Below are 23,175 nucleotides of genomic sequence, written 5' to 3' on the forward strand. Positions count from 1 at the left end.
ATATATATATATATATATATATATATATATATATATATATATATATATATATATATATACATACATATATATATATATATATATATATATATATATATATATATATTAATATATACGAATATATATACATGCAAATGTCTTCATCGACACATATACATGTCTACACCTATATGTCTACATATACACAGCAAGCTACATATGTGTATGCAGATATATATCTATGTAGGTATATACGGACATAGTAATATACATGTAAGCATATATATATATATATATATATATATATATAGGTATATACGGCCATACATCTGTAGATAGCAATGGCAGATTAACAAAAACACATATGTCCACATGCACCATTAAAGAGGATGAGAGGCCCCACACACTATATGTCTTGCACAAATAGGCATCCCACCCCCACAGCCAAACACGTCCACCCTGCAATACACTACCAAGTTTTGCAGATCCCATAACCAGGACCTGACACAACATGGGCACAAGATGTTAACAATACTACATTCCACCTGTATGATGTCAGCCTGGTATTGGTAAGATATCATGCAGTACAGTCTGCCTCCCATAGGAAATGTAAAATGTGGAAGCCATCAACATCCCCAGGATACAGATACACAGACACAGATATGCAGATACATATATATATATATATATATATATATATATATATATATATATATATGTGACTACTCATACAAAAGCAGGTATATGTACAGTAAGATACATATGTAGAAGGTTCACACAATATGAAACAGACACTATGCCTACAGTTAACACCTGAACAACTGGACATTGTATGGGCCACCCATACAAATGACAATCACTGCCTGCAACATATACCCACAGAGAGGTCATAGGAAAAAACACCTCACAGGTTTGCAGAAATGGAAAACCTTTAACTGTGTACTATTACAGTTCTATACACGATGTCATATAGCTGTTCAGACACTGACATCCATATAAACAGAGTAATGCAACTGTGAAACAGTTATACTAATACAGTAGTCTGGAAAGGTTCACAACTGTTGCTGTCCAGGCCAAGCCCTTCAAATTGTGCAATAGTGAGGACAGACTGGGCCACAGGATACCAAACAATCAACAGTATGTAAAGCAGGTGTATCGTTCAGCAGCCTCTATCTACACTCTGTACAAAATCACTAGGTGGTAAATACATCATGTGACCAAATGGGATGTAACTGTTATATAACAAGGCATAACTGACACCATCACAAGCACACTGACAAACAGAACAGGCTGTATGACAGGAGGCAGTAGACTTGCATTAACCAGTTTATTTAAGTAATGTAAATATAGGTGAAGTATACTGTACTGTACATCCAGATACCTTAAGGCAGCTCACCCTGATACCCCCACATTTTGTAACAGCCTAGGTCATTAATGGTGCCCCCCCGACTCAGTAATACAGGGCCATATACCACTGTTACATACACTGGCCTCTGGAGTGCATAAGAGCACACATGTATTGTGTAGGCGACGCCCACACATATATGGCCCCAGCCCCACTGTATGTGTGGGGGATACAACAGCAGTGGATTGATGGCAGCAATGACAGTGTGATATACTCACAGCCCACTAGGGAACAACCCCTGACAACATGTCATATGTGCAAAGATTGGTATGTAGGTGGAGGACAGAGGCTGGAACACAGGCACAAATGTGGAAAACTGTTGCCATACACTAAGAAAGTTGTTGGTGTTACAGGATAGTGTGCAACATACCCTTAGTCAGGGAATTGACATTAGAAACAGAAATGGATGTAGCCATGAACTGATAGCACTCAGCACACACACTGCCAGTGAAATATCTGACACTGTGTGGTGGACAGACAACGTAGGATAGGCACACTTCTGGCCACCAAGAGGATAGGCCCACAGTTGAGAGCTATGCATACAGAATGCATTCCAAGGTAAACTAGTATGTACACACACACCCTGTAACACCAGTACTATACAAAGCATAACACAACTCTACTCACGCTCTGTCTGTAGTTCCTGAACCTCCTACAAATATGTTGCTGTCCTGAGTGTGCCAGTTCTCCTGTAAGAGGTATTCCTACCTGCTCTCTGTAACACTGATAACCACACACAGGAAGGATGTCCATTACACAGGAAATGTAAAGGGACCACGCCCACATGATGTAGGGGTTTAGAGTAGGTGGTTACCATGACAGTGGTAATTGGAAGTACTACACATGTGTAATCATATATATATAGCCATATATATACATATATATATATATATATATATATATATATATATATATGGCTAACTGGATAATAATATGTATACATATTTCCACCATATGTCCTGGACATGGAGTGTAGCCCTACCCCAGCCTCTATAGTCCCACAGTCATAGTGCAAGGGGATGTCAGCTATGTATAGCAGATATATTAGTAGACTATTGCTACTGTCATTGGGATTGTCTTCACAGATATGGTGCGTGTTGGAGGTCACATCTGCTTATAACATGTGTGCCACTGGCTACTAACAGAGATCCTAAGGACATCATAGTAAAGTACTGCTGCTAGCACGTAATGCCCCTGTGTACTGCAACAGAGATATTGGCCAATATATGTGGACATTCTGGCACACTCTGTGCAGTCCAGAGGTATACACATAACCCCTTAGTGTTAAACATGTGTACCATGCCAGACAATATGGATGTAGACAGCCATGTAGATGGGTATAACACATAATGACTGGAATACATTTGCCACCATAGGTTATGCATTCACACATCCCTGTCTGGCCTGCCACATAATAACCGCTGGTACAGGGCTGCCATGGCCACATACTACCCACTTGATATTGACGTACATTTGTACAGTATACCACTGCTCTGTCTGACATACATGACTTTTAAGGGAGGCCTAGCAGCAGTACATCTGGCAAGTATCTGCACATGACACCTCACTGGGTAAGTACACTATGCTGCTAGGCATGTAACAATGCACTGTGCAGGCTACAGGCAGACTGGCTCAATACTGGCCTACATCTCCTATAGGGGAATGCACAGGTACCTGCATATATAGCAGGTTCTACAGGCATGTCACAGCACAGGGTAAGATACACTTGCGTGACAGTGCATAACCGCAACCAATGTGAACGCAGCCACAGCCACTTATGCTAAGCTAGCATAATATTACATTATATGGACTATCTGTTCGACACCATCCTCATATGTGCCACTCACAGACAGGACTATATTAGAACACCGAACGTTCAAAATGTCAAGTGTTCTAATATCGACCCGTTTTTCAGCAAATGCTGAAAATATCGAAGAAACAGAAAACCAAATTTTTTCCTAGAGAAAGAATTCAGTTGTCTATTTCTGTTGCTTCGGTATTTTCAGAGCTGTGGTGGAAAGTTACGCGTCGGGTTGAGATAAGTGTGCGATTGTGTGGACGTGAGGGTTATGGTGGGTTAGGTGAGTTAGGGTTAGGGCACGGGTCAGGTAAGTGTGCGATTGTGTGGAGCTGAGGGTTAGGGAGGGGTAGGTGAGTTAGGGTTAGAGCGTGGGTGAGGTGACTGTGTGATAGTGATGGACCTTAGGGTTAGGGTTTGGGTTAAGGTAAGTGGATAGTTAGTGGTGTATGTATAGTTTAGTGTTGGGTTAGGTGTAAGAGTTTAGGTGTATGTGTGTGGATTGCTGTTTGTTTGGTGTGCTTGTGTTGTGTGTATGTGTTTTGGAACGACAAATTTTTTCCCTAGGAAAAAATTTGCCATTCTGTATGTTCGATGTTTTAAATTTTTGATTCTTAGGGTTCGATATTAGAACACTCTAAATTTTGAAAGTTCGGTCTTCTAATATAGACCCGCACTCACTGACCCTACATATACTGGGCTGCTACACAGTTTGGTCTGATGGCTGTCTGTTGTATGGGACATGTGTGCGTATGGCCCTACAAACATGTAAGCCAATAAGGTACCATACAGTGGAGCAGCATGTAACATTAGATAGGACGGGACCTAAAACAATGACATTTACCACAGTCTGTACACAGGCTAAAGTACATATTAACAATACACACACTGTTGACAGTCACCATAAGTACACAGGCCTCAATACTGTACAAACATCCACAGAATGTCCAGGTTATGTCATCAAATATAACCCCTACTGTACATAACATGTGTAGTAGTTTGATATCTCACTGGCTTGTTATCAGACACAATGACACTAATAATATGTACAGTACATATGCACCACTTCATGCATGACATATGTACACAGGTTGACAGAGTTGTGGCTGGAAGCACATACACAGGGCCAATAATGACATGTTGCTGTGATAACCTCATACATTTACTGTTGTAAAAGGGTTTGTTGCAACATATGTCCTATGAGGGATATGAAGCCAGTAACTGTCACGGCTTTCATCATCTACAGACTGCAATCCTCACATTACCTTCTGCACAACACAGATAGATGCTCCATGGGTAACACATGAAACCAAAGGCACAACACACTGCCCAGTTTGCAGATGACCCAGCAGATGGGGATTCCTCATAAACATAGAACTGACATGGCAGGTATTGAGACATGTAGAACAGTCATATCCACACACACACACTGTTAAACCAACAGTACTCCAAATGCAGTATAGCCACACTTACAGTCTGTAGTCAGGTCAGGCACATCCCGCTCCTGTGTGCTGCCCTGTTTCCACAGTGTATGTTGTTAGAGGTAAATCCCCAATCCATCTGAAATGCTGCTTGCCAAACAACAGATCTGGTTCCTGCTCACAATGAATGAAAAGGACCAACACCAACATGATGCTCCAAGATACTGGAGTGTGTTTCCATGCAATTGGCTATGGAAATGTTACCACAGCTGTTCCACATGCAATCAGCTATGGGAGGGCTGCAATTTGTGCAGAGGCCATCAGCTGATCATGAGCATCACTTAAAATACATATGCTGCTGCCAAGCAAAACAGGTGTAGGTCTCCACATCCAGCAGAGAGGGAGTGGGAGAGGCAGACAGAGGCAAAGAAAAGTCAGGGAGGGGTGGGAGAGTAAATTCTAAGCATGTTTGTGTCACATACCTACCAGCTCAGGGTATCAAACCCCCGATGACTATGTAGTGCTATCACAGTTCTACGGAGTTATTGGATGCACCACATGGGTTACCTGTTGTGGAGCCCTCAGAACATATATATGATGGTGACTGACATCTGCAACAGGTATACGGTAGCTATACGGTAGGTGACGTACACATGCCTGTCCGCATGTACAGGTGCCAACATCAACACAGCCACACTCTCACAGGGACGCACACACATTGACACACTTGGCAGGGCCAGGATTACAACTCATCAGTAGTGGGATTGCCACAATACATCACTGTGCAGGTATCACATGCACCACACGGGTCATACGGGGGTTGTATGGGTAAAGGTTATGGGGAGGTGTCTGACATCAGACAGCATGCTTCAGTATGCCCATGGGGGTTGTAGGTAATTTGGATGTGAACATACGCACTATACAACACACTCACACAAACATACAGGGTGCCAGTACTGACATGCATGGGTGCATGTCTGCACGGATGTGTGGTGGTCGACTGTGCCAGATGGCTGTACAAGGCTAGGCGATGGGTATACCTTGGCATCAGGCCACATGACTATGGTCCGCATTGTGGCTCAGGGCTGTAGTGTCTGCATTTGCCCACACAGGTGGGTACTGTATCCCCCATCCAGTCACCTGGGTGACTATTGTATGTGGCCAATGCTGTGCATCGCTTGCCATATATGTGTTCCTTATTCTATGACATGGACAGTGTCTGGGATGTGCACACTTCCCATATGCATGTACAGTGACATGTGGAACTGTACCTGTGGTTTCTAGCCCATGTTGTGAACACAGATTATCATCAGATGTGCAGGTCTTGCCCACCTGTGGCGGGAACTAGTAATGGCAGCAGGTTTACCTACATCAATAGCATGCTAATGGCATTCCCTGGTGTCAGTGGCATCTGTCAATACAGTGCATGTTGCCAAGCATGGTATGTCCTTTGTGAGTTACATGTGATGGCACCACAGGTGTTGCAGGTGTCCATTGGGAAATATGGGGAAGGTACACTGTCTGCATGTACGTGCATATTTGAGAGATGGACAGGGTGACATGCCCTCTGTAGCCCACAGCTATCACCCCATAGTTACTATCAGTGGCCAATATGCAGTGTACTGCCCACATACTGGCTGTTGCCTAGGCATGTGTGTGTGTATGAGACATGGGTTGAGAGTCTGCTCTGGGTAATACTGGGGTTGCTAACTGTGATTGCCTGGTCTTGATGTCACATGTATGGGTATGGCTTTGCACCCCTGCCTCTCAGCTATCTCACATCTGTTATCCCTGTATAGTGGACATTGTGATATATATAGTAGGGCTACCATATAAGAAATATGCAAAACCCGCTCCACACTGGCCACAGATGTCAACACTCAGAAGCACCTCCACACAGGATATGAGTTGCAAACACACACGCACACACATCTGTCATGTCTGGGAGTAGAACCCCTACCTAACTAGTTTATTATACTACAGCACTACACAGCTACAATATGCACCACAGAGATTTCTGGAGTATTCCTTCTTCAAAGGTGTATATCAAATTGGATGACATCAGCAGGATTGCCAAAGTAGACCATTTGAATTGTAGTGAGTGTGACTAGCCTAAAATGCATTGCTCCCTGCACAGACAGTGACACACCCACAAAACATCCACAACTGCCATGTGTGGGTAAAGAACCTCTAACAGAGGTCTATATCACACTACAGTATGGAGCTGTTATAGGATGCACCACGGGGTTTACTAGAGAACACTTTCCCCAAAGGTGTATTTCACAATGAACGACATCAGCAGGATTGCCAAACAAGGCCATTTAAAATGTACTGTGTGTGACAAGCCTAGAATGCATTGCTCCCTACACAGATAGTGACAAACACACAAAACATCCACATCCAACATGGGTGGGTATGGAACCCCTAATAGATGTCTATATCATACTACAGCATGGTGCTGTTATAGGACGCACCACAAGGATTACTGGAGAGCTCTTTCCCCAAAGGTGTATACACAATGAATGACATCAGCAGGATTGCCAAAGTAGGCCATTTGAAATGTACTGCGTGTGACTAACCTAAAATGCATTGCTCCCTACACAGACAGTGACACACACACAAAACATCCACATCCAACATGGGTGGGTATGGAACACCTAATAGATGTCTATATCACACACCAGCATGGAGCTGTTATAGAACACACCACAGAGATTACTGAAGAACTCCTTCCCCAAAGGTGTATATACAATGAATGACATCAGCAGGATTGCCAAAGTAAGCCATTTGAAATGTACTGTGTGTGACTAGCCTAAAATGCATTGCTCCCTACACAGACAGTGACACACACGCACAAAGCATCTACAACCGACATGGGTGGGTATAGTACCCCTAACAGATGTCTATATCACACTACAGCATGGAGCTGTTATAAGACACACCATGGGTATTACTGGTGAACACCTTCCCCAAAGATGTATTTTACAATGAATGACATCAGAAGGATTGCCAAAGTAGGCCATTTGAAATGTATCGAGTGTGACTAGCCTATAATGCATTGCTCCATACACAAACATTGAAACACACACAAAACATCCAGAACTGCTATAGGTGGGGATGGAACTCTACCACAGTTCTAAATCACACTACAGCAGTACACAGCTATGTAGAATGTGCTACAGAGATTATTGGGCTACAGCCTTCCCAGAGGTGTATTTCTAGGTGTGTGACATCCGCAGCCTTGCCAAAGTTGAGTATATGAATTGTAAGGAGTGTGAGTACCCTAAAAAGCATTGCTGTCTACACAGACAAGGTCAGACAGACACACACACACTTGCCATGTCTGGGATTAGAACACCTACCTAACGAGTTTATCACACTACAGCAGTATGCAGTTATAGGACACGCTACAGAGATTACTAGGCTACAACCTTCCCAGAGGTGTATTTCTAGGTGGGTGATATCAGCAGCCTTGCCAAAGTTAAGTATATGAATTGTAGGGAGTGTGAGTACCCTAAAAAGCATTGCTCTCTACATAGTCAGATTACCAAGTCTGGGGTTAGAACTCCTACCTAACTAGTTTATTACACTACAGTAGTATGCAGTTTTGGGACACACCACAGAGATTACTGGGCTACAACTCTCCCAAAGGTGTATTTCACATTGGATGACCTCAGCAGGCTTGTCCTAGTAGGGCTACGGGGAGGGCAGTGTGTGTGCATGGGCCATAACACATTCATCTAGGGGTTGACACTACACATGCGGGCACACACGGGGTCATATTTCATAGGTACGTGTATACAGCTGCTAGATGACTACTTCCCTGTACAGTCATGTTGCACAGCTGGCACGTGCACCACATAGTCTGTAATGCTGATAGATACTGGTGGCTAGTATCTGCAGTGAGTGACATCTGCACCTCATGTGTTTGGGGCCCTTTGGCTGTGTGCTGCGTGGGACAGGACTGGATGGCTCCTTGTCACAGTCATCCTCTTCCACACATCTATGTACGTCTATCTTTGGCTTATTATAGTGTGTTGTTCTGACATATATGTCTGTATTCCTATCCACTGTGTGTGCAAGGCATGAGTGGTGCATACTGATGAGTGTCTGCACTAACAACTGCAACTGCAAGATATGTCTGTTCCACTGGTGTTTGCAGACATGGCCTTCATCTGTTTGTGTGTGAGCATGTCCAGTATGGCCGTCTATATTGAATGTGTGGATCGTGTCCAGGTAGTTTGTGCTGCAGTGCTGACCTTTGTGTTGTACACTGACAGGTAGCATGCTGTCTCTGCAGGGTATCCATCGATCATTTGGCTTTGACTGTTACAACATTTCTGCATAGCAGGGGGAGGCACACCTGACTGTTTCTACATTTCTACACAGGAGTGGGGGGTACACCTGACTGTTATTACATTACTATGTAGTATGGGTGGGGCACACCTGGCTATTACTACATTTCTACACATGATTGGGGGGGGCACACCTGACTGTTATTACATTACTATGTAGGATGGGGGGGCACACCTAACTATTTTTACATTTCTACACAGGATTGTGGGGGCACACCTGACTGTTATTACATTACTATGTAGAATGTGGGGGGCACAGGTGACACTTGTACACATTTGCTATAACTGTACTAGTATGTCAGGTACTCCATTTCATTCTGTCTTGCTAACTATCGTGCTGACTAGTGGCATACCAGTGTACTACAGATCGTGGTTTTGGTTGCCCTACATAATATTGTCTGACTTCCTACCCTTCAAAACTAACATCCCACTGCCTGCCCTGCTGTGGTTTGTCTGTGTAGGCCTGTGGGGAAGGTTAACTATAGCCATCTTTCAGGTGCCATGGCACAGGCTCTGTTTGGGTTTGTCTACACCTGTCCTGTTGGCTGAGACTGTTGTTGGGTATCTGAACCATACTGACTGGCATGTGTGGGTCATATGGACAGACATGTTGCTCAGCACATTTCCTGTAGTGGGGTTTGTCACCCTGTGTAGTACTGGCTACTATGGTGACTCCAGTATGTGTTACAGATGTCATGGTGCCACTATGGGTGTCTACTGTCTGCTGCCATAACATTCAGCCACCCAATTCCCTTGCATGCTCACATCCATTCCATAGCTACAGGTAATAACACATTCTACTCCATTTGGCAATTGGTAGGTTGATTGACTTACCTTGAGGGTGTTCCAGACTTGTGGATGGTGCTGGAGGGCTGCCTATGTCGGATGGACATAGTACACTCCCTATACATGGTAGAGCACAGGTAGTGTTATGTTCGGCATCCCTTTTACTGTATGTGCGAGTCAGAGAGAGGTGTAATTCCCTGGGTCCCTACTGTTTCAGTGCATGTGATATGCGTTGCCTCTTTGCCAAGGCCAGGGCACACTGGGCACATCTCCTTCTGCCTACTGGGGCAGGCTCAGGTTGTTCCTCCTCCGGGTCACTCTGTGCCTGTGCAGGACTTGGCATTGGTGGGGGGGCTGTGTGACCCTGCCCCATGCTGTTTCTGCTGCAGCTGTTTCTGCAGGAACATATTGTGTAGCATAGCACATATCATAACAATTTGGGTACATGTAGCTGGTGAATACTGGAAGGCTCCACCAGATGTGTCCAGACACTTGAACCGTGACCTGAGTATCCCAAACACATGCTCTATTATATGTTTGGCTTGTGCGTGTGGCTCACTATGGCATTGTTGTTCAGGTGTGTGTGCATTTCTGATGGGTATCATCAGCCATGGCTCCAGTGTGTACCCAGCATCTCCCACTAGGTGACCGTAGGGGATGTCCCCATTGGCTAAATCTCTGGTACAGCTGCGTCAGATGCCATATGAGGGAATCGTCATAGCTTCCAGGACAGCCAGCACACACATTCATTATAATGCCCTGGGCATCACATATGACCTGGCAGTTGATGAAGGGGATGCCCCTGCGGTTGATGTAGGCCCTACCCTGCTCACCGGGTGGTGCTTTGATGCATATATGCATGCAGTTTATAGCACCCACTACCCCAGGGTATTCTGCTATTTGGTGGAAGAGACGCATATTGCTGGTCAACACCTCACGGGTGTTGAGGAAATATACGTGGTCACTGACATGTGCTGACATGGCATCCAGGAACTGGTGGAATACTCTGGATGCTGATGCCTGTGAGATCCCCATGATATCCCCAGTTGTGCTTTGGGAGGTACCTGTGGCTAGTATACTTAGGCCTACACATACCTTGGTATCCACTGGGATGGGTTCCCCTCGGTCAGTTTGGAGTGTCAGGTGTGGCCAGTACAGCTCAACAATTTGCTGTAGGAGGTCTTTGTCTACCCTATAGCGCTCCACTATCTCCAGCTCATGTAGTGAGTGTGGTAGGTTACACTGGGTCTGTACACTCTTCTCCTTCTCCTCACTGTGGGTTGTTTGGCAGCATTCACATCCTCACCACCCTCAGCCTCTTACACATGTTGTTCTCTGTTGCCTGCTGCAGCCCTTCTCATTTTGTAAGTTTGTTTGTTAAAATTTTCCCGCTTGTATACACCGCTAGTGTAGAGTGTGGTAGAATACAGAGGGGAATGTGTTTGCTTAGTTTATAGTAGTGTTCTGGGCTGGGCTGGTCTGCTGCCTGTGTAATTGGCTGATTCTGATACATGTCACCTGCCAGCTAAGCTAGTTCTCATTGATTACCCTCCTACTGCTGTTTTCCCTTCCCATTGCCTCCCCTGTATAAGCCCATGTGCGCTCCACTCAAACAGAGTGCTCAAATCTGGACACTGCTGCTATTTCCTGGTTTAACTTCTTTTTTCTTCCTGTAAAACCCGGTGCGCAGCATGCACACCCACTTAGGCTTTGTAAAGAGTGCTAGGCAGGTTTAGACACACCCCCTAGCTTAGTTGTGCTAAGCTAGGAGCAAACCCGAGCCACAGGGCTCCAATCTGCTTGCAGTATGCCTGACACCCCCCCCCCCCATGATGTCACCTACCTCCTAGGCTTGCATCAAGCTATTCCTACTCTTACACTTTTGGGACCTGCCTCACATGCTGGGGAAAACTGGGATTCACTATCCTTCCCCTCATTTGCATAGGATTGTCTGCTAATGCATAGTTACATGTCTCACACTGAGCCTACCCCCTTAGCAACCACTAATCACTGGCCAGGTTGTCTTCTGCCTGCCATTGATTTACATGAAAGAATACTAATTTTAGTTAGAATGCTTATTGTAGGTTTATTTTATTATTTCCCCCCGATCCCATTTGCAAACCACAGCCCTACGCTTAAATAGCCGAGATCGGCTAAAAAAAATAAGTTTTTTTTTTTATTTTTTGTTTTCTTTGCAATGCCAATGACCTTATACTTGGCCATTGGCATGCTTACTACTTGATATGCAGCCTTTATTCAGAGCTGTCATAGCTCTGTTTTGGATTTTGCAGAAATGTACTCTGTTACTGAGTACATTTCTGCTGTTAGCACTAGTCTTGCACAGACTGTTGCAAGCTTCCAGGATTGCAAAATTACCTCATTTGCATGGATTTCACCTGCAAATGGGGTGATTTGCATTTGCTTAGTCTGTGCAAGATTAGTGCAGGAGCGCTCGTGCATGCCCCTGTAGGCTGTTCCTGGATCGCACAGCAGACATATTGCCTGCTTGAGCTCCTGCACCGATCTTGCACTCCGTGCAAGCTTTTGAGAATCCGGGGGTATAAGTAGACCACAAGACTAAAGCAATTGGGAAGACATATTCTCTTCTGGGTTTTAGAGCTCGTTAAACACCACTCAAAGATGAGAGCTTGTATAGAGTTACTAAGAGATATTCAAGGAAATCACAGAGGTTTTTGGGAGGCAGCAAACCTAAACAGCAAATGTAAGAAGTAAAAGGAAGCATGACCTATCAGTACCTGTAGAAAGAGAACTTTCTGTCCGGTTTATTATAACCTCTCAACCTCAAGCCAAATGTAATGGGTGAACAGAGGCCCAAAAATCATGGACAGATTTTAGCTATTGCGCTTATAAACTTATAAAGTTGCTCGAATAATAGGGTTTGTATTTGCACACATTTTCTGAAGGCTTTGAAGTCTGAAACTTAAATGTCTGTCATTATTTAGTGACTTCAGTCCTTAGAGACTTGCCAGAAAATGACAATTTTTACATGGAACAGACCAAAATTATGAGGCAAATACCTGGACATTCTGTGAAAACCTGCACATTTGACAGACATGATAGTTATGCGGAGAAATTCATATGAACTTAGAAAAACAATTTTCAAAAAGAAAATTTTAATCACTTTTCACAGAAAGGATGACAGATAGCTGAGAAAAGCTATCAGTAGTATAGGTTAAGAGAGTGGTAGATCCAAACTGTGTTACAACTGAAAAAATGTCCATGGTAAGAAGGCATACCTCTCAAATGTCCCTTATTTTAAAGAACACTCTTGATCTAGTCTGCCGCGGTGGTACGGCGGTAGCGTTGTTACCTCACAGCAAGAGGTTCTCCTGTTTGATTCTCGGCTTGGCTTGGGAGTGCCTTCTGTGTGGAGTCTGCATATCCTCCTCGTGGCTGGGTAGCGTTCCAAAGACATGCCTGCGTAAATGGGCATGCCTTCATTGAAGGATGGGTGTCGAGCTGGCACCTTGGCGTTTTGTAAAAATCTACTGCCAATCATTAGCAGACCAGAGTTCCACTGTTGTGACCCCTTACAGGGGAAAAAGCCGAAAGACAAACAACAACTCTTGATTTTGACTCATGTTTTTTTGCTGTGCTTTGCATGCTTTTTTGAGTTTGTGGTAAATCACTGAAGGTTAGTCAGTCAATAATACCAGACTTTAATATTTCCTGCCAATTATTGTTCTCAAAAAGCATGTTGATACAAAGCCTGTTGTTCTTTTAACTTTTAAGTGAATTATATTAATATTTAAATACTGACCCTTGTGTTTGACCATTGCCCCCCCCCCATTATTTTTTGGATTTTTTTCCACAATTTTGAGCAAAGAAGAGAGGTATGTATGCAGGAAAAGCAAAAATTATAACCTAGAGGGGCACCCACTTAAGCAAGTTATGATGATAATGGGGAAGAACATGGATAGATTGCAAAGTCCACCACATTTTTTTTTTATTCTGCTTTACTTTACCATTAAGTGGGACAACACAATAATATAAGGCAAGAAACTACTTGCTATACATTTCAAATCATGCTTTTCTCCATAATTAAAGTTGAATTTTAGATGTGGTACTGAAAAATACAAAGGCCCAAACTGTACTATTACACTAAAGGAGCAATTTTTCTATCATTAGATAAAGTATTTTTTTTTTTTTTTTTTTACAATGAATTATGCTTTTAATAACATGGCGAGAAAGATAATGCTATGCACATGGGGAAATAGTAATGAAACCAAGGACTCTACTAGTGAAACGATTTAACATACATTGGCTAGTTTCAAATAATTGACTTTGAATGATGTACAGCAAACAAATATTTTAGCTTAATACTCAATATAAAGAAATTATGTTTGAACTGAGCAGATTTTGACACTTGCATTTAACTGATGGGCTAGGCAAGTGTTTTCCTGATCAGTTATAACCTAGTTTAGTAAAAGCAATATATGACATTAAAGTTTATTTACTTAGAAGGAAAAATAACACATTTAAAAACAAATTAAAAATATGTTGCACTGTGCTTGAAGCAGGGTTATTATACTCTACTCACCTGTCTGAAATATCCTGGATGAAGAGTAAAAATACATTTATTGCTAAAGTTAAAAGTTCTGCTGATCACTAAGCCTGCAGTCGGGGCTACATAGAAAATGTTTAACCACCTAAAGACTTTTGTTCAATTCATAAATGGGTCAGGAAACCATGAATATCAAATAAACATATACATTTTCACATTGTTCTGTTAAACAAAAGGTCTCAATGAGGCAAAATCTGTTATGCAGCACACTCTGTATTTTTCTTAATAGAATATAATTACCAGTTAAGGCAAAGGTAGTAAACATAACATACTAAATTCACTGTAAGGAGCTCCTCCCTCTATTTAGACAGAAAAGATAAAATTTAAATATAGTCACAAAAAAGAAGAAAAAAAACCCCGGCAAAAATGGAATTCTAACCTGTCGTTTGGTTATACTACCATCTACAGGGTCTGTGTAGTCATAACTGTCTGCCTTGTCCACACTGTAGAAATGATTCCCAACTGCGAACTGCTGACTTGCAAATGATTTGTCTGTGATTGTAGCTTCCAGGTCCCTCATCATGAAAAATGCAGCTCTGGGTTCAACTTCTTCATAATCAAACCTTACCAAAAATAAATAAATAAATGTATGATTAATAAATAAAATAGTAATAATACAGTCACTGGACAAATCAGAATATCAAAGCACCTGGATTTTTCAAAGATAAAAATTAAAGGTGTTATGTTCATCATAATGACTAAAGATATCAAGAAATAAACAATTCTATACCTTTTGCTGCACCAGCACAGACAAAAAAATTGTGTATCACATTTGTTTTAACAGAATACCCTGCTTTAAGGTGAGCAAGTTATGCGTACAAAGAAAAGAGAATGTGTGACAGAAATTTCAGTGGAAAAAACAGAATCTTACACAAGTAATTATAGCATGCCAAACAGAGTCACTCTTCTCTCCCTTGGTGGGGGGCAGTATTAGCCACTCGCTACCACATTTCCACTCGCCCCCACAGTACTCAAGCACCTGAGCTGCTACTAGAACTTGAGTTTTCTAGGGCATAGTTAGAGCTTTATTCTAATATGGCGATGAGCCAGCCATAGCCCTGAAAGAAGTTGCCCGAGCATTAAAGGCACTGCTCTTTAATGACCAGTGGTCCTTCCACTCATTATTATAGCTGCTACATAACTCACATAAGGTAGATAAAGACACAGTACTAAAAGGGTGCCTCTCACCCTTTCTTTCTTTCAGCTTAGAAAATGGCTGCCTGGTTCAATGTTTTACCGTGTGTGTGTGTGTGTGTGTGTGTGTACAATGTAACTATCAACAGTGGCTCCAGCTTCTGTTTTTGTGAGGGAACAAAAGGGGCACATTAGGTACTTGGTGGGGCATGTGAAGACCAAAAAAAAGGGGGGGGGGTCTAAGATCTGTAAGATACACACATAATACTCCTGTAACCAAATAAATATCAGAGCACCTTTTTGAGAACAATATGTTATGAGCCACAGCTACTACACAATGTATTAGCCAGTAATTTCAGGTATAATGAGTCAAACATTTTGTCAAGGATTTCTTTTCTTTTTTTAACATCTTTATTAAATTACATTTTAACAAATGACATAGGTGCACATACATTAAAAGAAAACAAAACAAAGTAACATTTTCATCATTATTTTCACGCAGTATGCACCTGTTTCTTTCTTAACTATTATTCTCCACAACATTATTTATGCTCATAGCCAGGCCGCTGATAACCCTAATAAATCCTTGCCTTATCACCACCAATAGACAAAGGTAAACTAACTGATGAATTTTTTTATCTATAAGGGCCTCTGACACTTCAAACTACTTTAAATCATTTGCTTTTCATAAACCAGCTGCAGTTTATTAGTATCCTAATGGTAGCCTGTCACAAGACAGCAAATGATCTAAACTAGACCCTTTATATAATCAAAATTTACAAGGCAACCAGTACCCGTTACAGGGAAAAAGTCACAATGCAGCCTCAACACAAGTACATGGAGTTCATGAAGATGAGGCCTGTGGGCTTTTACTATTCAAACAATTTACTAACTTCCTGTCATTGACATAAAAAAGTATAGGCAGATTGTTCTGTTTTCTTAAGAAATATTGCTTCAGCATCCAGCATGTTTATTTATTTATTTATTTTTTATAGAGAAAATGTTTAATAAAATTTGTACATTTATATCTCTTAATCTTCCACAAATGACTTGCAACAAAACACAACTAAAAGTTTGGGAATGCAAAAACAGAGGCCCTCCGGGGTGTTTTAACATTGCAAGAAGGTATAAATGTGGCTTTTTATCCAGGTGCAGATGTTACAGCTAGAGTGTCCCCATGATTTACAGCCACAACGAATAAAGGAACTGAATTACGGGGTTCAGCATTCCATGTGACAATGTATACTAGCATTTAAACCGCCATCAGAAACCATGCACATTTCATGCTTATTGGGACTCTGCGTTGATCTAAATGTATTTTTATTTTACTGTGTTTACTTACTGTTTGTTACCTTTGTAGGTAGATCAGTCCAAAATTATCTCTTTTAGGTATGACTTGGGCCACAAGGCAGATGGGGCTACAGACAACCAGTTAAGCCAATTAGTAATCATGAAACTCTATACAAAGTACAGTTAATAGACAAAGCACTAAATGAAGATAGGAGAAAAATTAGATAATAGAGTTTTTATTCTGTGCACAGTAGTTCAAAGACAGTACTGCTAAATCTCTAATGTCAAATGACTAACTGCAAAAAGACCAAAGTTAAAAATCCCAAATGTCAAAAACCTGGCAGCATATATGGCTGAGGCTTTACATATTAAGTATATCACTGTGTAAACATACTGAAACACTATGCCAGCAAAATCTGTAACTTTTCAATCCCAGAAAACTGTACTGCATGAGATTGTATTCTCCACTAGCTTCCTTAGCCTGGATCAGGTGTAAATGGAACAAGGTTTAGGCTTGTTAAACTTCCTTGAACTGCAACTCATCGATCACTCTTTTCAGATGAGAATCTCTGCTGGTGCAGGTTGTATTAGTGTGCCAGAAGCGATTCAAAGAGTTTAGGCTTTTAACTGTTCTCTAAGGCTTTGCAATCCTGGGCACTGTATACATAAATAAAAAGGGTGCATCAGGCAAAATGCCCCACTTAGGGGTGCAGGGACTTTTATCCCCATACAAAATCATTTTTTTTTCCTTCTTCTAATCTGGTTGAAGCTTCTTCAAATGGCTTGTTTGGTGTGGCTGAAGCCTCAAAGGAGTGTTGATTTGTCCAGATGTAATGGAACCACCTCTGCTATTTTAGTTAACTGTGAAGATGTCAAAACCCACAATGATTCTAACAATGAACTAAACACCCAGGAAGCTGCATGGACTATATAAAACATGGTCAATAAAGAAATGCAATTAAAACACTTAATGTCTGTCTTTCATTCAGAAAATATCTCAAATGGAAAGCACTCCGGAGACGCATGGGAGCAGCTTCTAAGAAACCAGAAGAAAGTGAGCAACTGCATAAGACTGGACACTGGCAGAGAAAAAAAATCAACTAAGCAGACAAATTTTGTGTGTTAGATTACATTAAATAGACAGCATGAATAAACTAGTACCCAGAAATTATCATAGAAAATGTACTGAATATATGAGCTGAAGTTGTCCAATTACAGCCAAATAAGCAGTAAAACGTAGAACACAGAAAAAAATACAAAAATATCTTACTTTCCAAAAAATAAAGGATAGTCCTAGATACCTGATCAACTCCAACTGATTCATGGAAAACTCAAGACTGAAAACATGCATTTAGATGCCATCATGGCGACAGATGCAACAGCAACTAGTGATGGCACATCTGACCCCTTTATTACTGAGCATTTTCAGGTGTGTTCTCATAATATTATGTTTTGAGCTATTTTTAGTTCTTAGATTTAAAAGCTTGAATCACCAAAACAGATCAATATTTTCTCATGAAACAATCAGGGAATGCTACTGTACAGTTGTATAAAACACCATTTAACTTGGACCCCTTTCATTGTAAAAGAAAAAGGAGCAGACATCTTAAATTTTACTAAAAAATCAACTGCTTAACATCATTGTTATGCCTACAGATATGAAAATACTTCATTTACATCTGAAATCAGACCAATACTGTACGTTTATATTTTATGTAACTTTTATTTTAGTCTGAAGATAACTGAAAGTTATACCATTTGTAATCAGCTGACTGTTTTGCAAAAAGTTTCACTCCTTCAAATTACAAAGACCCTTCTTGCCTGAATTATAGTTTAACATCATATGACAATCTCTCTCTACTGTGTCAAGATATTTTCAGGGCAGGACTTTTGACAATCCCACTTTCATTTTATTTTGTACAGCCCAATAGTTTTTATAAAACATAGGCAAGACAATCTTTAATATGGGTATGCCTTTACAGCATGCAAAATATCCATATTATGCTAAAACATAAACAAAATTACAGAAAACATTGCTTTTCCATATAAACGAGCATTATTCTTCACTCTCAATTGATATGAATGCAAGAGTAAAATGACTCTGATATGTACTGAGTTTATGAGCTGGGGAAATGCAAAATATACATTTTTTTTATGAAGCAAATGGCAAAACCAGGACATCCAAAAGGTTACATAAGACTACTGGTGGCACCAAGCAATAAAGGATTGTTTTGATGTACCATTCAAGTATTATAGCAATTTTCTCAGAATAACATATAATGACTCTCAAATACAAGACATACTTAGCTGGCTGTTGTGTCTGTAAAGATACATACATAACTTTACTTTCTCTTAATGCAGTCTTGAGTCTAAGCTGGGGGTGTCATAAGTATAGAAACAAAAAAATGTTTATATTCAGGGGAGAAATAAATAGGACTTTTGTGATGTAATGACAGCTGAACATACTGAGTAGAAATTCACCTCAGAACACACAATTTGCTTTTCCCGGTTAGGGGTCATCACAGCGGAACTCTGGTCTGCTAATGATTGGCAGTAGATTTTTACGTACTGGCTTACCGGGCCTAATGCACAACCTTTAACAAAGGAACGCCCATTCACGCATGTCGCTACACAGAAGACGCTCTGAGAATCGAACGGGCAACGTCTAACTGTGAGGCGACAACGCTACCGCAGCACCACCACCGCAATCAGAACACACAGTACAAGTTGAATATAATGCAAAATGTTAGACTGGTGGCAAATTCACATTAACTGAACCATGGGGTTCTGTCTTTTAAAGGCTATGTGTTTGACACACTTTGCAATACCATTATAAAACTGTCTGCTAATAGCAACAGGGTATTCAGCTAAAAATGCACCTCAGACTACAATTTACATCTTACAGTTTCCAGTGCAGTACACCTCTGAATTTGACTTCACAGCTTTGACTGCTTAAAAGGATGGCACTGTACACATGGTGTGAATTACATAGGATTTTACTTCCAATACTATGACATTCTTTGTCTACATATATTTTAGGGATTAGTTTTGCCTCACTGTTTGTGCAGAAGTTAAATAGTCTCCATCTGAATCCAAGCACAGTGCTAGACTGTAACAATAACAGTGTTTTCCCAAGTGTTCCTGTAACTGATATCTGCTTCCATATATTACATGCCACCAAAATGATATCTACAATATCTATACTCAAAATGTCTCATTGAGAAGAGAATGGAAAACACAGCAATGTATTTCCATTTGCTGCTATAAGGTACTCCACCTCCATATCTGTTGACCGAAAAGTAAAATAAAAAATATATACAAATGTATAGCAATGCAGGCAGTATGCATTATTATCTCTGCCCACAGATCTATCTGGCTTTCTGGCAGAAAATGTGAACTAACACCAAATCACAGTACTGAACAATAACTTAGAAGCAAGTCCTTTCCCCACCTTGACTTCATCAGAAGAAGTCCTGGATACACTAGGACGAAAATGTGGTGTTTTTGCAGCATTAAATAAAACAGACTTTTTGCTCCTTTCTACGCTGTGTTGGTGGCTTTGTTTTGCTGGTTCCTAGGTGCTTTACTTTGGATGTTTATTGGTCATGTTTAAAGCACTGTTCTCTTTCATTTCTTTGGTTTTATTATTTACCATTGCTACCATGGTTATTTGTTAAAAAAAATCACATCAATGAGAGTGTGGCAGACCTCTTCATTGTGGAATAGGGTGGAACATGAGATCTTAAACATTCAGAATGAAGAGTGTGCCTCATAACGAGGTACATAATAAAGAGCTTTATGTCTTCTCCAGACTGACAGACACTTCCGCTAATTAGCTGTGATAATGAAAAATGGTAAAAAATAACCAGACATATGTGCTATTGTAGAGGATTGACAGTGATTCTACAGAGATTCAAACCTCTCAATTGTCCCTACGTTTGTCTCATGTTGTGCTTCACTGTCCCTTATTTTCTAGTAAATCACTGAGGATCACAGACAAATCAATAATGCCAGACATTAAAGTTTTATACTTCGTATTGTTTAGAAAATGCATGTTAATGTAAAACCTGTCCTATTAACTTTTTAAAGTGGAACAGAGTAATATATAAATTTATTACTGATTTTCAGCCTTTGTCCCTCCATTATTTTCAGGCTGTGCCCAGACTTCTTGAGCAAAGAAGTTGACAGGTATGTATTAGGGTGACATACTTTTCAAACCATATTTGTTAACTGTCGCTGAGTTTGCAAAATGTCTCTGATTTTGCCTCATGTTTATTGCCCAGTTCCTGATATTCTGGTAAATTATTTAGGATTACAGACAAGTCAGTAATATCACATATTAGAGTTTTATACTTTTTATTGTTCGAAAAATGCATCCTGATGAAAAATATGTTGCTCTATTAACTTTAAGTGCATTAGAGTAATAAAAATTGTCCCTGACTTTGACTCCCCACCCCATTACATTTGGTTGTATCCAAAATTCTTGAGCAAAGAAGTTGAGAAATATAGAAATATACACTGACTCCCCATAGCAGCAAAACTAAAAAAAAAAACAAACAAACAAAAAAAAAACCCACTCTTGTCAAAAATTGTGCCTACTAAAGGAAACTGGTCCCTAAAGCTCTGCAAAAATTCCTTACAGTCTCAAGTCATATAAATTCTTAAATGCAGTTTGCTGGGAAAGCACTGTGAATGGTTGCAAAGGGCAACGGATTGCAGTTCCTTAGACTGTACTGTTACCACTAATCTCTAGTCATATTCACATTAGAAAGTGGTGTAATAGATTGCTAGCAGCAACTCATCACAGCCAATTAGACAACTTGGTAATAGGACAGGTATCAGTTATCCATGTCTTATTACTTCAATTAGGAAAAGAATGAAAAAAAAAAACAAATCTTAAAATCTATATACTTCTACTAGTGCACTCATCTGGCCACTGTATTTCAGATCTAGGTCATGTGGCCCGCCATGCTCCAGTGTGGCACCACCTGTGGTAAGCATAATGCACTGATGTGCCTTTTTAGGCATAAAATGTAATGGTTATTAATTTTTAGTTCACAAAGACATTATCAGAGGAAAGGTGGTCAAAACACAAACACAGCTGTCTTGTTCCCTGGCACATTTCTTTCATAATGGAATTTTTTGAAAAATCTTGGATTTAGAAACATGCCACTAACTAAAACAAATTCAAACAGACTCAGATACCATATACTACATTTATTTATTTATTATTAGCATTTGTTTACCAGGATAGCCCGAAGTGGGCTTAAGAAGTGATCCTTTTCACTGGAGGCCCAGAGAGAAAAGCTCCAATAACACTCATGCAATAAACCGAAACATAGTAATACAAAATACGCAGTAGTTTTGCAGCTTCAGCGACAGTGCATAGTTATATAAGTTTTGATAGTATACATCTTGGAGTAATTGCAGGAAGTCAGTACAATAGGTTTGCCATTCAATTAACATAGTATAGTACAGTAGTTTGACAGACTGTAAAAGCCTACAAAGGGTTACCTTTTTTTAGACTGTTAATGTAACAAGTGTATTTGTATGGAGGATATAGAAGACTGTTTGATATGCTGAAGTCGTATGTTTGATATTTGTAGAAGGATAAGTAAGACTGTACAAGAAGAGCAGAGAAATGTAAATGACAGAATATAGGGCATCTGGAAAGGTTAGGGCCACTGAATGATGGTAATCAGCTAGGGTGGAGTAGAAGCAGAGCCAGGAGTCCTTAAGATAATTTTTAAGTTATAATGTGAAGATGCAATGGTTGTGTATCTGTTGGAGAGCAGAGGCAGGGAGTTCCACTTTCTGGAGACATATGAGTATAAGGAATTATATGATTTGGTACTTTGGAATAGAGCCTGGTCTGGGGAGCATAGTGGCCTGTTTGGGGTAAAGCTGTAGTGTGAAATATAAGGCTGGGCATCGATCAGACCTGTTAAGAATTTTATGTAAAAATCTTATCTGGGAAAGATGTAAAGAGTAAGGCAACTCCAGCCAAAAGAGTTATTTAAGGACCAAGAAATGGTGTGATATATTTTGCATATTAGTAGCGAATGTAACTATTGTATTGTATCATTAATCTACAAGACAAGATCATTTGGACGGTATATTGACAAGTGTTGGGTAAGTGTAGAGAAGGTTTGGAAGTAGGAAGATAAATGCTAAGTTTTTTTTTTTTTGCTGCAGGAGTGAGACAGGGTTTGACCCCATACAGTGCAGCCAGTGTTTGGTGTAATTTTTGATTGCTTCCCTTATACTGATATCAGATTTGAAGCTTTCATCTGCAGTGGCACAACAGTTTTGTATGGGATACAAGTTCAATCTAAGTGTGATTGTGGAGGCTTGTGCAAATAAGAAGTTTTAGATCAGTGTGCTGTTTTTGGATAAATAGGATTAGTTTTGATTTTCTAGTT

The 23,175-nt window shown here is 40.6% G+C and overlaps 1 protein-coding gene across 1 annotated transcript in view; it reads right to left on the minus strand.

The window, feature by feature from the left end:
• The window catches only part of PGM5 (phosphoglucomutase 5), a 1,541,798-nt gene that overhangs the window by 264,896 nt on the left and 1,253,727 nt on the right, over positions 1 to 23,175 (minus strand). The window contains exon 9 of the mRNA XM_044064330.1: positions 14,709 to 14,892. Within this exon, the coding sequence (XP_043920265.1) occupies positions 14,709 to 14,892 (184 nt within the window). The remainder of the gene's footprint in view (positions 1 to 14,708; positions 14,893 to 23,175) is intronic.

Source organism: Protopterus annectens, chromosome 2.part2, assembly GCF_019279795.1.
Source record: "Protopterus annectens isolate FY-2018-M chromosome 2.part2, PAN1.0, whole genome shotgun sequence".
Classification (NCBI taxonomy): domain Eukaryota; kingdom Metazoa; phylum Chordata; order Ceratodontiformes; family Protopteridae; genus Protopterus; species Protopterus annectens.